A 16,756-nucleotide genomic window follows, 5' to 3' on the forward strand; every position below is an offset into this window, starting at 1 on the left:
TGCTAGCTAGTCGACTGTTACAAATGTATTATCATCGTTGTGGCTGACATTGTGTTTGACGCGACTTCTTCTGTTGGCGGGTACGTTACCGTCTTCATCCGGGTCTCCCTACAACCTACAGCAACAGGCAGCATCACCAGTCACCACAGAGACGCCATAGTCAGGTGCTTTACTAGAAAACCAGTGCATGTTAATGAGTGGAATAAGGTGACATTATATATTAGGTTTATAAGATTTGGGGAATGTGGTACCCTGCTACCCAACACAGGATTTCAAAGTGATAAAAGTGTGATGTTTAAAAATACGTACATACATAGGACTGTTTCAGATACTGGGTACTTACACGTATATTATTATTATTATTATTATTATTATTATTATTATTATTATTATTATTATTATTATTATTATTATTATTATTGTTGTTGTTGTCACCAATATTGTGTATGGTTATTAAAACATAGACAGCGGTGAAGGCACGCAGAAATAATTTTTAATGTTGAAAGAAGTGTAAAGATTGATGCAGCTGTTGGTGAATATGAAAGATCTCACATTGTCATTTTATATGAATTCTTAAATATTGGCCGAAATTTTGACTAAATTTTCAAATCCAAGTTGTAACTGTTAGAGATTGAACGTGTGTGGAATCCATTGGAGCATTGTTAAAGAGAAACAAATTATTTTAAAAGTTAATATTTAATATTAATAGATAATTTATTTTATCATCATTATTATTAGACGTTAAAAAAGTCGTTGAGTTAGATAACGCGCTACCTCACCATCAAAGACAGGGTCAATGTGCTGCACCAAAAATAAAAAAAATTAAATACACACACACAGCTGGTCTCAAAAAAAAAAAGAATTTGTAAACCCTTTTAGTTCAGCTACTATTTACTAGAAGAGAGGATAAATTCATATACACAACCTATAGCCTCTCCGGGCCAAGAAACTTTTTTTCATATGGTGGGTTTCCCAGATTCGACTTTTGGCGTTATTTTTCTTAAATAATTATAAGAATATTTCTCAAAAAGACAAAGCAGTCATTACAAACTTATTGATATCTAATAAACCTTTACAATTTACTTATCATCATACACCAATCATACAACGACTTTATTGTATATAAGTGACTGCTTTTAATATCAAACAGATTTGATGTTTTAAACATGCAACTACCTATTCATACACAGAGGTTGAGAGATTATAGTTTTTGGTAACATTGAGAAAACAAAGATGTAAGATCGATCCTGATTTCCATACTACAATCAAAATTTAAAGATAACTTGACACGACGAGTCCTCCATGAACTTTCACCTCTTTTGATAGACTGTAACTCGATTCTACCAGACCTCGCACTTGTGCTTGGGATTCATGGGTTTTCCCACTGGACAGTTGAAGACTCGACCGAAATCCTTGTTGTTCTGAATAGACCCTATAACCCTGAAAGAGAAGAATAATACATCGCCAATTATGATAATCTGAATAATGAGAAGGCGAGCAAAAAAGTCCTCTGTGCCTAACTCTAGTTTCTTCTGTTAACAATCAAACTAAGAGAAAGAAACTTTTCATTGCAATATTTGATAATTAAAGTTAAATATAGTAACTTTCTGGATGTGTATTAAGAATTCGTCTTTCTTCAACAATCATCGTATAATTTTATTAAGTATTAATCTTACTTTTTATTTTAATTAAAAGGCAGATTTGGTTGTTCTATATACAACTCAAGAAACATAACGCCCAAATGTCCAGGCTTATGGTTATGAAATGTATACTAGATATCAGTATGTCTGGTTATAAAAGTCTGATAATAAATGTAGTTCCATTTACCTGAAGTTATTCGGGCTGTGGTCATTCATCATTACTACTTTACGGAGCTCGGGTCCATAGTTAGAACACCAGGCCTGCCAAAAAAATTTTCCAGTCAGTAAATATAAGCACAGGATTCAACTTTACTAGAATGACCCATCATACGTGGTTTGTAATGGCTATCTAAGCCATGTCTATGCATGGATGATTTCATGACTTCATTATATTTTTGCCTCAGTTTTTACTAGAATTTCCGTGACTAATTTCTATAAATTGTAAAGGGTTAGGGATAAGTGAGATATTGTTAATGTTATAAAATAAGTGAATGTAAACTGTATCTGACTTGTGCAAAGCCGATGAAGAAGAGCTGGTCCGGTGTGTACGGCAGTGAAGGATGCTGGTCTTCTTCTCGGCCTCTCTCCTTGATAACACTGCGATATGCCTGAACAGATATTGCTAATGACAGACACATTGAACAAGAAAGGAACTAATCTGTCTTTAGAGCACACCAGGTTTGTTATTATCAGTTATTATTATAGTCACAGCCCGGTGTCTCTCGCAGTCTCCTCGTCGGTCTCTGTGGTCAGCTCGCGAGTCCGTCTCAGACTCGCTCTGATGGCTCTCGTGCCTCAGTCAGTCTGTCGGTCTTGTGTCGGCAGCGTGACGGTTGCTCACCTAACCACCCGGCTATAGGGCTCACCTTACGCCACATTCTACTTACACACTCTTACGTTTTCTTGATACGTGAGTCAGCGTTGAAACCACTTGACGCACAGGGACTTTGAGACAATCTGAACAATGCTTTCGCGTCCCTCTATTCCCTGAGCTGACCAGCACTCGGACGGTCCGAGACACACGAAAACTTTAACACGCGCACGGCTCTGGGTGTCCGGTTATTTTACAAGCGGGACAACAATGTATTTTATTTTCTGAAAGGTTAGCTACACATCATGCACTGTCATACATACCATACATGCTGTACACAATTCCTTACAAGAGAGATAAAATACGTATAGCACAATTAAAATTTGCAGTGTAGCATCTTTCTGTGAGACCTCATTAATGGCAAAACACTTATAAATTACAACCATATACGATGCTACAGTCTAAGGTGTGTAGAGGTGGAGACAGGGAGAAGAGTGGACAGTCCGAAGACAAGGTGTTATATTGTCCACCTTTCGCTAAATCCCTGCTCAGTACAACTCCTGTAGTAAGAAATGCGGGGAGTAATGCTTTCTTATTAGATGAGGAAATCTGAAGTTCTGTCATGAGGTAGGAGGATGTAGTTGTTAATTTTGATTGGACAAAATTTATTTGCGTTTTTATTAGAGAAGAAGGAGCGAATGTTTATAAGATTTAGCCCAAGGTCTTAATCACATCCCTCTGAACCACAAACCTGTGCATGCTTATAAAAGTTAATTATTTATTTAATTAGTGAAAGCATGTTAGTTGAGAATGAGTAGTTCTTACCTTGAAAGCTTGTTTAAGCGCACAGTTGTCAGCAATGTTTTCATCCAAAGTCAGCGACCCGTCGACCTACACGTGAATGTGAGAACAATGTATGCACGTGTCCACAAACGACATGATGGGTTATAACTGTCAAAGCATTGCAAAAAGAGAGAGAGAGAGAGTAAACTTATAGTTTTAACCAGCCTCAGTTAATCATTATTACTTTCATCAACATCTTTGTCGTCCACTTTTCTCTCTCCCTCTCTCTTTCTCTTCTTTTACCTTTCTCTCTTATTCTTCTTCCCTGCCCCTTCTTTTTGTCTTTACCACGTTCACCCCTCTTCACCTTTCGCTCATCAATTATCTCTCTCGCTTATTCACAATCACACGTGTAAACAGCTGAGTAGCAAGATGCACAGTTGCACACGTATGCATAACACTACAGACTGCTATAACTAATGTGCCCAGCTCAGGCCACACAAAAGACTTACGTGTAAATTCATCTCCTTATCTACAAACTTATTGTACTGATCCACCAGGCATTGACTCCGGTTTTGGAAAATCTTCAGGTCTTTTTGTCCCCACCACTGGCTCAAGTTACCTTTCTCATCAAAGTCAGCACCTGCAGATGCAAAAGTAAACAACTGTAGCAGGCAGTCCACAATGTTTACACATAGTCATCAAATCAGTTATATAAAGTCAATAAATCAATAAAATGTAACATAAACATCCAGCGCACAAAAATTGAAGTAATGAAAAGTTTGAAACTGACAAAAGAAAACATTTTCTGATGATGAATTTTACAGCTTTTTAAACACAGATGTTTTCTCAGATGTAAGCAGAAAAGTCAGGTATGTGTATTACCTGTACCATGGAAGGAATGACTGATCTCGTGGGCGATGACCGTTCCGAGGTTACCGTAAAGCTCAGCGCTGCAATAATTTGTTCTCAGTTTTACCACAAATATTTTATACCATGTTGGTGAAGTCTGTGCGTGTATTTACTAACCCTGATATTCACAGGAAAGTCAAATCTTTCCATTTCCCCTCACAAACACAAAACTAAAAGTCTTCACCCAATGTTGTCGGTATAAAAGTTAGAGTTAAAGATTCACCACAGCTTGTGGTTTAAACATTAGAGGAAGATAAATCAAACTTAAAGCAAAGGGGAAAATGTTTTTATTCTATTGTTAAACAGCACTTTCTCGTAAATCCAGAGAAAATTAAGTATATCATTTAGTATTTTCTTAAAGAAAATTTCGATGCAGGCTTACCCACAGTCGATCATTACTATGACATTTAGTCCGAAATTCAGTCGTTTTTAATGGCTACACATCATAAAGAAATGAAAAAAATATAACTGAGACTAGCAAAGAATAGCAAGTGTTAGATATAGCCTCAAAAATAATGAGATATTTGCCTGCCGACTTGTCGCGTGCACTCGTGTCGTCGTCTCTTTTGCAAAAGAATGTACAACCCGAAAAATTCACATCTTCAAACTAAAATCTTCCTTTCTTATGCTAGGTGATGAAACACTTTTCCAATGTGATTTACCTAGCTAAATGACTGGATATAGTCATTTTTTGTTCACCCAGATTTTAGTAAAAGTAATTCAATATGAAGTATATGGGTGGTCGGCCCGGTTTGAATAAGTGTCTAAGTGGTCTTGATGTAGGGGAGTGAATTAAAATGGTTCACCATGCCCAGGGCGTGTGGTAGGCACAGACCAACCCTCGCCTTCCGTTGCATTTATCTTCCCTGATAACTCAGTTGTCCTTCCTGCTGGACAACTGCAGGGTGGTCGCCGTTGTTCAATACACATTGTGTTGATGATTATTGTTATCAGACTTGGAAGGAAATATGAATATATAAAAACATATTTTAGCTTGTTTCTTACGTTGTAAAGTTTTTGACGAGGATGGGAAGGGTGAGAATTCCCGCTGGAAATACTGCAATAATGTGAAAGAAACAATAAATATTTCCTACTAAAAACAATCATCATCATCATCGTCGTCGTCGTCGTCGTCGTCGAATTTATAGAGCTCAATTTTACAACTGCGCTGCACTCAAAAGACTACAAACAAATATTTCTTACCTAAGCAAATAAGCGTCAGAAAGTTGACACTATTACAGAAGAATGAATCAAGAGCTTGGATGAAGAACTGTGGATGCTCTTGATTTTGCAAGATACTTTTAATGAGACGGATTTTGAGAGCAGATTTGAAGGCTTTGAACGAAGACACAGTTTAACGAGATATGGTAAGAGAATTCCAAACATTGGGGCCCAAGAAGCAAGAAAAGAGGGTTTGCTAAATTTCTGCCATTTTATTTGTGGCACAGAGAGGAGGTCCACACAAGTAGACCAAAGAGACCTACTCGGGTGGGACGGTGTCAGCAGCTGCGAGAGATTCTCGGGTGAGGAAGCTGTGAAGTGCTGTATGGTGTAACTGTTTGATTGGATGTAAATAAAATGTTCCAATAGAGAATTTGTAATCAGAACTCGACAAGATCCCCGAGAAAGTAGCAACAAGGAATGCAGACTACAAAAAAGATTTGTGGTATATGTAATCTTTGTAGTTTAAGGTAATTTCACCACAGCACGTGATTGTTTGTGTGTGTGTGTGTGCGCGCGCGCGCGTGTTCGTAAGCGTGGCGCGCGTACGTGTAACGACATTAAGAAAATACGTTTATGCAACAACCTGCTCTCAGTGTCTCACCTATTTCGTTGACATATGGATTGTAGAAAGCATTAACAGAATATATTGGCATGCTCCATCTGAAAATAAAGAAGTGAAGATCGAAATCAATGTTCACTAAATCTTAGATGAGGCACCCATTTTTAGCAACAGAAGTGAACATTTATTCCTTTAATTGATTTATATGTCACACAATAAATGGCTTACGACATTATAACCATTGTTACTGCAATATATATATATGCAGATTTGCACATCATACATAAGTCTTACTCAGTTCTGTACTCCTGCCTCCCTAGATTTTGAAGCGCATAGACTGTCCTTTCCACCAAAATATCAAGGCTAGTCCCGAAGAAGTCGTCTTCGTTTACAAAGTACTGCATAAAAGGACAATTTTTTAATAAATAAATGAATAAATAAAAGAATGAATGAACGGCTGAGTATGAGAACAAGAAGAATGTAACATTCTGAAACAAATGAAAGAAATTATTTATTGTGTTGAAAAAAATAGTCGAATGTTAATCGACATTAATGGAAATCAACCTTCAAAATCCCATTAATAAATGTAAATAAATATGTATATCAGTTCATATGTCTGTTTGTACGAGTGCATGTGAGTGACTGCGTATTTGAATTAGAGAGAGAGTGAACCAGAAGGTTACCTTGTCACTTTTGGCATTGAGAGCCGTGTCATCAAGGACAAACTCCGGATAACCGATCTTACGACCCATGGAGCTCAACTGTGAAAATAAGTAACAATTTCTTATACTATTCTACCACAGATCATGGAATATAACGTAACGCGTCTCGAAACAAAGGAAATAAAGACTGATTGTCTCTGAGCAAACATCCATTTGTGGATATGTATGTATATTCCGTCGTTGGTGGAACGGTCTCATGTGGTACAAAAAGATAGTCTTATCACACATTTGCTATCTCCACAAAATTTTTGCCTGCTCAAGTTTTATGGCTAAAAAATGATACAATAAAACGTAAAGCGAATAATTAGTTATATCATTGTTACTATTTTCATCTACTTGGATCATTCAACGCTCAAAAACAATGTCGCGAAATAACACAACAAACAACAAGTAAAGGTATGAAATGGTTCTGTGTTTGTTTCATCTTTTTATGTATGTATGCATGTATGCATGTATTCAGTAGAAATTTGTCATCGATTTTTCACCCACTTTCCCATCGTCCTAGAAGTCTTAAAATTTCCTCATTTCCGATGACAATGCAATCTTTTCCAGCAGCAACTTTTCATTGACTGCCCATTGACTGCCACATTCTGGTCATTTTAAGACGCTCTGTACTTAAGGATGTTCAATGAATAATAGATTCTGAACAGTTCTTTCACTACTAGAAAATTTCGATGCTAGTTAGCATAGGTTCTAACCTTTTCTCAATGCTACTGTCTTCGTAGCTTGTGACAGCCAGCGAGCATCTTTTATCATCTTCTTAAAAGCCGTCAACAGACTTTCGGTAATATTTTCTACCTGTAGAACATGTAATCTCTTACATACAGGTCAAGCACCAGTATCTTATTTACAACATATACTACAGATATACAAACAAAATCACAGAAGATCGAATAAGCAGTTATAACATAACAGGTAAGCATAGTACCGCGCATTTGAGTAGCCATCATTTGTATTCTTCCGTTGTTCTTCCACTGCACTCCCGCGAACATTTATTTTCAAAAAATTATAATTATGTTTAAAATAAGGTTACAGCCTTGGATTCCGTCAAAGTGAACTCATTTATCATACACTTTACAGCTAAGGAAGTCAGGTTACATACCTTTAGTTTATCTTGTGGTGAGAACATTTGGTCCACATACATTCTGCCCACAGCGAAAGGGAAATATTCTTGAACGTACTGTAAGCAGATGACATCACGAACTACGGCTCCATACAATAGCTGAGGATGAAGCAAAGAGATAAACAAGATTAGACGATCGACAATAGGCAATAGAAAAGGCAATAGAAATTCACTAATGACAAGAAATAAATTTCTTCTTATTATTTTATCACCCAACCGGTCAGCCAAGCAGGGTGGCGCAGCAAATGAAGCTGGATGACGAGCTGCCTCACCTGTCGAAAGTCTGGGGCAAGGAACTGGGAAAGGAATACCACGTGACGCCACATGCCGTAGTTCAGCAACGTCCTGTCAGACAGACACGACGGAGAAACAAGCCTTGCATGACAAAGTGTTGATAGAATGTACTGCAGACTATCCGATAACACACACTTCATACGTCTATAAGGTATATTCTTTAAGTAAAGGAATTCAGCAAATTGCAACCGCGATAGTAATGTTTAAAAATATCTAGCATCATCATCTATATAATTACAGATTCAAAAAAAGCCTAATAGATGAACTAGCATTATGGTGACTGCTGTTAAGAGTAAAGTTCCTGAAAATTATTTTTAAAGCTCATTTAAATGATTTGATAGCGGATGAGTGGCGCATATGAAAGAGGAGAGAGTTCCAGTGATAGAAATAAACATGAATGAGAGGACGAACTAGAAAAGTAACTGAGAATTTAGATTTACTTGTTCAGCAGTCTTAAATTGTTAATGGAAGAGAAAGTAAGGAAACAGCATACCTAGTTGGTGTTTTATTCACCAGGCTGAAAAGATAATCATAATACTTCAAAGCATCAATGGCTACCACTTCGTCCATTGTGATGTTATAATCCTCTCCTGTCCTGCTGAATTGATTCCGTAAGAAACTCAACCAGTCCAACTGCAAAAAAACTGGTTTAGTTGAAAGATTCATAGCTATGTACAATTAAAAATACATGAAGAGAGGCAGACAGAGGATGAGACAGGAGATATACAAAAATAATGACGTGCGTGCACACGCACACACATACAAGCAAACAGTAACGATGACAATGGATATATTATTACAGAATAAATCAAGTCACAATCCAAAGTAAACCGGATTCATAAGAAGCAGCAAACCAAGGCTAACGTCTCCCTGTTACCTTGGAAACCTGTCAGTCAAGTCCGCCACCGTCATTTTTTGGAACACCTTGACTTTGTCAGTTTGTTCCTTTCGTGGAACAATGGCCTGAAGTGTAAAAAAGTCACTATCATTAAATAATGAATTCCGTGAAATAAAAGATGTCAGTTCTTTCAATATTTGTATACTCAAAGATCTTTGACATGTAACGTTCATAAGATAGAGGTATATACAAACCACAACAACAACAGTCCCGTTCTATTTGTTCACGTTAAAGATATAAATTATATATATACACACACACACATAAAATATCCATCATAGAATATCATCGTAATCATCATCATCGTCATCTGATGCTTACTTTGGCTAGTTTTATCTCAAAGTCCACCACGTCTTTGGCGTCTTGAAAAGCAGTAATTGGATCTGCACCCAACCGTAAGTGGGTATACATATACATGCTTTGTAATTTCTCCATCGCTTCTGACCTTTTTATTTCTAAATACTTGTATGGATCTCCCAGCAGGACCGTCGCTTGAAAGAACTGAAACCAAAAATGCATTGTGCCCGAAAGTGGTCATCTCCATAAATTAAAAGACAATTTATTAACATATTACTGCAAAGAATTGGGAAGATGCAATCTAATCTCTGTTGTTTTGATTTGTTTGTTGTCTATTGTTTTATGGTGAGGTAGGATACACTTGATCATTAAAGTGAGCTAATGTGGTCGACACGTCTAAGGCACGGTAGGTAAAAAGTGGAATTCAAATTTCTTTTATCTTAGCATCCATTTTGATTTCTTTGTCTGGGACTTTCAGAAGACTTGAGACCCTGTAATAAGTGACCTTCTGATCCACATTCGAGAGATTGTATCAGTATCAGACCCTCCCCTCGGAACGCGCACGCACACACACAAAACTAAGTTACCCTTGCAAGAAACCTTAGTTTACTTTTTTTGAAAAAAGACGATAATTTAAGAATAATTTTTTAAAATATCAACAAAACAGAAGGAAGAATAGAAAAAAAGACGAAGAAATAGAAGAATCGTTGAATCAGCTGTAAAATATGATACTATATTACAGAAGCACCTGTAAAATTACACATATATATATATATATCCCCTTCTGACAGAAGTAGCTGTGAAAAAAATGTTACCATGATGATATTCTTCTCTGAGTGCATCTGGTCCTGAATAACTCCTAAAGGGACAAAAAACGTTGACGCCAAAGTCACCCACATTAGAGAGGTACTCAATGATGTCCGAGAACGTCATACCCGTGTCTGTCCACCATGGTTGAAGTGTCGGGTAGATGATGTCGCGGTCTAGGAAGTCGATTAACGGCTTAATTCCACGCATGCTCAAGGTGTCTGTAATAAACCATCCACCATGATTAGTACAGCGCCGTCATTACAATTGCAAAATTTTCTCTCCATACTAATGTTAAACTTCAAGAAAACAATTGTTGGAAGGTTAAAGGTCCGCAAGCGATTTTCAGCTTTACTAACAGTTTTGCTACCGTTGATCAACAAGGGATTGTAAGAATTTCTAGAATGTGCTGCGCTGTTAAAGAGAAAGGAAGCAGACAAAGTAACAATAGCCAGCTTCTGTACCCACCCACGTCCATGCAGGACCGGAAGTAAGAACGAGCCTGCTGCACAGCTTGTGGGGCTGTGCTGTCATCGACTTTAAGAAGCTCTGCAGGAAAATTGAGATATTCTTAACGCTTCATATTATAATTGTTTTTGTTATTTTTTAGGTTTATGCGTTTGCCAGTAAAAATCTTATTTACTACTGACTTGATATTAAGTTCCAAAACAAGCTTACTAGTTCTCATTCATTGGAAGTAGAGGAATGCAAGACAAAGTAGAATCAACTATCAAATCTTTTAAAATGTTTTATAAAGAAAGTAGAACTAAGTAAGATAAACTAAGAAAACGATACGGAGATTTTATCTTATTGACAAATATTTTTCTCTAGATTATATTTTAAATCTTACCCTTGACAGTTTCTTTAGTTACGAAACTAGCCAAATCTGTTTTAGCAAATCCTTTGGAACCTGTGGAACTTTTGGGTATTGGATTCTCCTTAATCCAGCGTCCGCACGCGAACTGATAAAAGTCCTTGCAAGGACCCACTGCGGTATCAATGTTGTTGGGGATGTAAGCACCTGTTGGTGTTAAAAAAGAAGCTAAAACATAATCGCATTTCTGTTGTTTGAATTTCCCTTGATTTTTAAACCCTTTCTTATGTGCTTCCAGATTGTGTAACATTACATGCATGTTTAGTTAATACTTTTCGTGGAGCATGAGACGAGAGTCAAGAGACGACGAAGACTTTAACAGAAGTTTAATGATATCTGTAACAAATAATGTGGTTAATATTGTTGAGCTAATGTTACGATATCATGTACCCTATAAGGAAGACAGCTGGGACCCTGCTCGCTCTAGTCCAGGTTTTATTCTCATTCAGAAGAATATTTACAAATATGTGGATGTTCTTGCGGTCTCCTGCCGAGAGATTAAGTCACCCCAAAGTGAAGCAAACCCGTATTCTTGATACATCTCCATCCAAACAACTTACCTGATTTCAAACAGTCGAACGTTCGGCAAATTTCTAGCGGGGTCTTACCTGGAACAGACACACCCGTGTTTCATTCGGACACTTCAAAATCTTCAAAATACATTCGAGAAATCTTATTATCAGCACGCTCGAAGAAGATTATTTTTACACACACGTGAACATTTATTTATGCATAAACAGATTTTAATTCAAGTTGTAACCTCACCAGACTGATGAGAGGGCGTTAAGTAGGCAACAGTTCGCCCAAACGCTTCTGCAGCTGCTGTGTCGTCGACGATGTGCAGACCTGTAGATACATTGTAGACTTTGTTAACCGGCCGGATTTTGGAGAAAACGATGGATAGAGCACACACTAACACACGCAAATAAAATTACTTGCTCTCACTCGCACTCGCACGCGCGCGCTCCAACAACTCACCTGATTCAAGGCACTCAAACGTGAGGCTAACATCTTTAGGAGCAGTAGCTGTACCTGGAATAGTCCACGTTGTATACCATGAACGTTTATACACTAAGTACAAAGGCATGTAATATTAATAAGTTTTTTTTTTAGTATACAAACTGACATTAAGTTATTTACATACATACTCAGTTCCTTAGATGTATTCACCCTCTCTATCCTCTGTCTCTGTCCCGCAGTCTTGATCTCCAAGTCACGGAAAATAATATAAATGATTGACAGGATAATTGTTGATGCGTGTCTTTAATTTGATTTTTTTCCTATCTTGATGCATGTACACATGAATTGTGTTAATCTGAGTATTCATTTTTAATTATTAAAATAGACACCCAAGAGATATGGAACTGACTAGATCAATATGCAGTTTAACCATTACATGGTTGTGTTAAGAAAAGCGTGGTATGTTTTGACTAGTAGATCATGAACACACTTCCATTTCAATAGGTATAGTGCGGTAAGTATCATATGACTCTTGGTTCATTTATTTCATTCAGCACACATGCATTTTGAATAGTTCCTTTTTAACTTTTATCCAGTTTCTATAGTGCATGCTACATTTTCTTGTATCGTTTCTATTGGTTTTTATTTTAAAATTATTATCAGCATACCCTGTTTAATTGTTCTCAAAAACAAGAGAATGTAACAGTACAGCTATCATGTATTTTTAATTTCGCAAAATGCTTCAGTAACTAATTTACTAATATAATATCATTCAAACAAACAAAATTACTCATCGTTTACTTTTATGTGATAGCTTCGCCACAAATTCACTGCCAGTCTTTCAAGAGAGGACACTTGATCTTTTTTCTGTTTAGACAAATTTGTCGCCTTAGCATAATTGACCTGTTCAGAGCTATTATATTTAATAGGCTTCCCTATTCCCATGCCTTTTAAAACGCCGCCATCAAGCGTATCATCTAAGTCATCTAAGACAATAAAATAAAGTGATGTCAGCACAAATGACACCCAGCTGTAATCTACAGCCCCAGCTCTAGCTCTCACTGCTTCCTCGTGTCTCAATATATTTCGAGTTTTGTTGTTTGGACAGAGATCTCATGACTTATCTTAGAGCATGCGAGGCTATATAATAAAAAAAAGACACAAAGAAATAACGAAAGAAATAATAGTGAAAGCCATATAAAAGGGAGTTTGAAAGATAAATAATTATAGGGATATATCTCTTTTGATATACAGATATTACAATAACTATGACTCGGCAAATTACCAATTTAATTGAACTCGTGTATATCGCGCAGCATGACAGTCAAGACAACTTGCATTCTCTGCTCTTGACCAACAATATACAAGAAAACAGGAAAATGAAATTAAAAGGAGTGTCAGTCAGTTGTTTGAGAACCAAAACACGCTCACCCTCAAAAACTTGAAAGACCAAAAAATATTACGCAGGAAATAAAAATAAATTAAGATAATTAAGGCATGAAAACGACCATGATATTTAACATTTTACTTACTAGAAAAACATAGCAAATTGCCTTGATGTACAGTAAAATGATGAAAAAATTCAGCATTGTAACTTTAAAAAAGATATTTTGAAGAGTTTTTAAAAATTGTCTTTTTCACGAATTGTTTACTTGCCTCTTGCTTCGTCATATTTGACGAACAGAGCAATGAAGACAACAAACACTCCAACAAGAATAATGAGGCACTTGTCTCTTGATGATGGACTTCGTTTTCTCGTGATCCTGCAAAGAAAGTAGAAATAAAATTATTCGTATAGTTATTCTAGCAATACCTTAAAATAATCAAAATGAGAAGATGGGTTAAAGTGGATTAAAGCGATTATTTATTGTTTTCTCTCAAGATATATATATATCTAAAGGATTTGGCAATCACAACACGTTAAAATGTGAAGACAATAGGAAAAACATTACTCTGCATATATTTTCTGTTTCGTCAACGATTTCTGGATCTTTATCAATGTATATCTTGCAACAGTGCTAATCTTCACACTTATAAGGTTTCCTCCGCCAGCGTTATTTCGGAGTCAATGTCTTTTACATGACTTTTCTCTAAGCCTGGCATGTAATACATGTAATACATTTTACATGTAATATTGAAATCTAGCTGATTAAAAATGTCATTTATGTAAACATCTTGATACGAAATGCCGACCGGACTACTTAAATTTGCTGTCAGCACAAAGTCGTATCGCTTACATCATATTATAACATAGTCACAAGTTTTGTCTTTCGAGTTTTTAGGCATTTACCATCTGGAAAGTAGATAAAACTTTTCTCTTACCTTTTTTTCGAATTTACCGTTGCAGAAATGTATAACACAACAGTAAAACTTGCATGTTTCTCAGTAAAAACAACTGAATAGCTAACAGTCTGCCCCCACTTCCGCTTTAACCTCCAACCAGCGAGGACTGGGCATGCGATAAATAATTGATGAAGTACCCTCATTGATGGAACTCGATTCTAAAGCTGTCGGTTCCCAGTCACTTAATCCCCAGACACTTCATCCCCGACACTTCATCCCCTAGACTTTTAATCCCCAGACACTTCATCCCCAGACACTTAATCCCTAAACTAAATCCTTAACTATAAAAATTATGAAGTCAGCGAAAAATTTAATTGAAATTCAAATTCAAATCATGCTTTTAACTTCAACGTCATTTGAACATCAACAACATTAGTTAAAGTTCATATAAGCTAGTAAATTTAATGTTCTTCAACAATATGATATGAAAATTGCTCTTGAGTGTTGGGGATGAAGTGTCGGGGATTAAGTGTCTGGGGATGAAGTGTCTGGGGATTAAAAGTCTAGGGGATGAAGTGTCGGGGATGAAGTGTCGGGGATGAAGTGTCTGGGGATTAAGTGACCGGACACCAAAGCTGTCATCACTCTCCAAACTATACTGAAGTTGTACTGCGTATAGGTAAACACAACAGTGTGGACAAGAGCAGGAAGTTATATCCTGCTTTTCTCGTGTTGACACACACTAGAAGCACACACTAAATGAGCGAAGACATTCATCTCAACATAAAAGAACACAGATGCACTATCTTTATTCTTATCTAATAACTTTATTGGTAAAACATCTACCTGAAAGGAAGTAGGTCTAAATTATATTTTGATAATAGTAAAGCTCTCTTATGTAGTGTGCTTGCTCTATTCAAAACTCTTTCTACGTAATATACTCAGTGATGGAATTAGTACAAAATTCATCTGAACATTTAGTAACTTTTGCTTGGAGAGCTTGAAGCACGACCACTTAGAAAGCATTTAACAGTTACAGATTGTGTTACCTATTCACTACATTACTCAGACAGTTTAAATCATTTACATATAGACAGTGCATGTAGCGCGATAACCACATTCATTAAGAGATTCTTGTTACTAACAAAGAACAGCAACTCACCTAATTTTTCCTAGGTTGACAGCAGCAGTGTAAAAGGCTTCTACTTTGTTATTCATGATAACCATCGACTGACATAAACTAAGGCAAGCAACACAATTGTCGAGAAGACCTGCAGTAGGATTTTGGGTAATAACCGCGCTGCAATTTGAGGTTTTATAAGTTGATGTGTTTTGGGTTGGGTTTTGTTTTTTGGTAGGTGTTGATGATGATTATTACCGTCTGGCAACACCTCAAGTGGTTCTTTTCAACTGTTGACTTTATTACGTTATATGTGGGTTGGGAAGTGAAAGTTTATCTAACTAAACATGTCCACACCTAAAGAGGTGTGTGTTGTGTACGTGTTTATATATATATGCACACATATTTAAACAAACGTCCCTTGTGAACAAAATACTAAAGCAGGTCTTGTGAAAAATACAAAGTCCTGTTGTCACTGTTAGAACCTTGAGAAGCCATAGGAAGCAAAAATCCAGACAGAAACGAGATCTTTCCTAGCCAAGTTGACAGTAATCTCCCAGGCCACTTCAGCTACCGTAGACTTTTTTGGTCTCCAAATGACTGGGTTATCTTCCTGGCCAACAGTTCTTTTCGAAATCCGAGCCAATAATCGCTTCTCTTAGCGAGATTCGAGCCGTTAAACTGTGACGTCACGTGAGATAATGAGGATGTGGAATTAAAACCCCTCACGACTTTCCTTGTGTAGCTAGGAGGATAATAAAATAAAGCACCAAGTCCAGTTATGTTCAAAATAACTGGGGTGGCTCCTTCAAACTTAAAGTTTTAGATCGTTTAAATACAAGAGAAATCTATTAGCTGTTGCTTCCCCTCATTAATAAGATATATTTTCTGACCAAAAAATCCCATGACTTTAGTTCAGTCGACATCGACAAGATGACCTGCACAGGTATAGATGTAAAAACATGTTTTAACTCACACATACACACACACACACAAACACGTATGAACACAGCAATAGCTCAATTACTTTTTGTTATGACAATAGAGCAACACACACACACACATAAACGGCCTACGCACAGAGGAAAGTGTTGTAGGAAGCACACACAGGCAGTTAATATCAGTAGACTGTTATAAAGTTATTCCTTAACGAACCCTAACTGTAGCAGTGACAAGCAACAAGAACCTTTTCAAATGGTTGCAACAAAAGAAATGGCCGGTTTCTAAATATCATTAAGGAAAGTCTGCCGTTGCTGTTCAAAGTCACATTTGACTTAAAGTGTTCACAACTTGTTGTGGAGGGCCAGACACCAACTCCTTGTCAAACGACTGCACGATGTTCGGGATGGGGTGGGAGTAAAGAGGAGAGGGGACTGGGTAATATGAGATCGTTCCTTCCTTTTCTGGTGTTGGTTATGTGTAATTACGATTACAATTACAATATAGATG

The 16,756-nt window shown here is 36.9% G+C and overlaps 2 protein-coding genes and 1 long non-coding RNA gene across 3 annotated transcripts; all 3 read right to left on the minus strand.

The window, feature by feature from the left end:
• Positions 1 to 546: 546 nt before the first annotated feature.
• LOC112557900 (endothelin-converting enzyme 1-like) lies at positions 547 to 7,873 on the minus strand. Its single transcript, XM_025228038.1, has 12 exons — positions 7,754 to 7,873; positions 7,350 to 7,449; positions 6,613 to 6,690; positions 6,224 to 6,327; positions 5,972 to 6,030; positions 5,152 to 5,203; positions 4,120 to 4,187; positions 3,747 to 3,877; positions 3,277 to 3,342; positions 2,150 to 2,248; positions 1,828 to 1,901; positions 547 to 1,440 (listed from the first exon to the last, which is right to left on the minus strand). Exons 3-12 carry the CDS (start codon positions 6,679 to 6,681, stop codon positions 1,341 to 1,343), a joined length of 822 nt encoding a protein of 273 aa, XP_025083823.1. The 5' UTR covers positions 6,682 to 6,690; positions 7,350 to 7,449; positions 7,754 to 7,873; the 3' UTR covers positions 547 to 1,340.
• On the minus strand, positions 7,345 to 9,458 carry LOC112555774 (neprilysin-11-like). The gene is made up of 5 exons (XM_025224284.1): positions 9,288 to 9,458; positions 8,948 to 9,031; positions 8,562 to 8,704; positions 8,047 to 8,119; positions 7,345 to 7,449 (listed from the first exon to the last, which is right to left on the minus strand). The coding sequence occupies exons 1-5, from the start codon at positions 9,399 to 9,401 to the stop codon at positions 7,345 to 7,347; spliced, it is 519 nt and encodes a 172-aa protein (XP_025080069.1). The 5' UTR covers positions 9,402 to 9,458.
• A 1,468-nt stretch (positions 9,459 to 10,926) lies between these two features.
• LOC112558249 lies at positions 10,927 to 12,771 on the minus strand. The gene is made up of 5 exons (XR_003098110.1): positions 12,706 to 12,771; positions 11,923 to 11,976; positions 11,710 to 11,790; positions 11,505 to 11,552; positions 10,927 to 11,091 (listed from the first exon to the last, which is right to left on the minus strand). It is a non-coding gene; the product is annotated as an uncharacterized LOC112558249 (long non-coding RNA).
• Positions 12,772 to 16,756: the final 3,985 nt, after the last annotated feature.

The sequence above is a fragment of the Pomacea canaliculata genome, linkage group LG2 (genome assembly GCF_003073045.1).
Source record: "Pomacea canaliculata isolate SZHN2017 linkage group LG2, ASM307304v1, whole genome shotgun sequence".
Classification (NCBI taxonomy): Eukaryota; Metazoa; Mollusca; class Gastropoda; order Architaenioglossa; family Ampullariidae; genus Pomacea; species Pomacea canaliculata.

Bases quoted from the DNA above. Each gene is read 5' to 3' on its own strand.
- LOC112557900 (XM_025228038.1), bottom strand. From the start codon at position 6,681: ATGGGTCGTAAGATCGGTTATCCGGAGTTTGTCCTTGATGACACGGCT. The intron at 3,878-4,119 runs GTAATACACATA...TTGCATCTGCAG, and splicing joins TCATTCCTTCCATGGTACAG to GTGCTGACTTTGATGAGAAA. The intron at 2,249-3,276 runs GTAAGAACTACT...ATATCTGTTCAG, and splicing joins CGCTTAAACAAGCTTTCAAG to GCATATCGCAGTGTTATCAA.
- LOC112555774 (XM_025224284.1), bottom strand. From the start codon at position 9,401: ATGGAGAAATTACAAAGCATGTATATGTATACCCACTTACGGTTGGGT. The intron at 9,032-9,287 runs GTAAGCATCAGA...TTTACACTTCAG, and splicing joins TTGAGATAAAACTAGCCAAA to GCCATTGTTCCACGAAAGGA. The intron at 7,450-8,046 runs GTGAGGCAGCTC...CATGTTCTACAG, and splicing joins TTGCCCCAGACTTTCGACAG to GTAGAAAATATTACCGAAAG.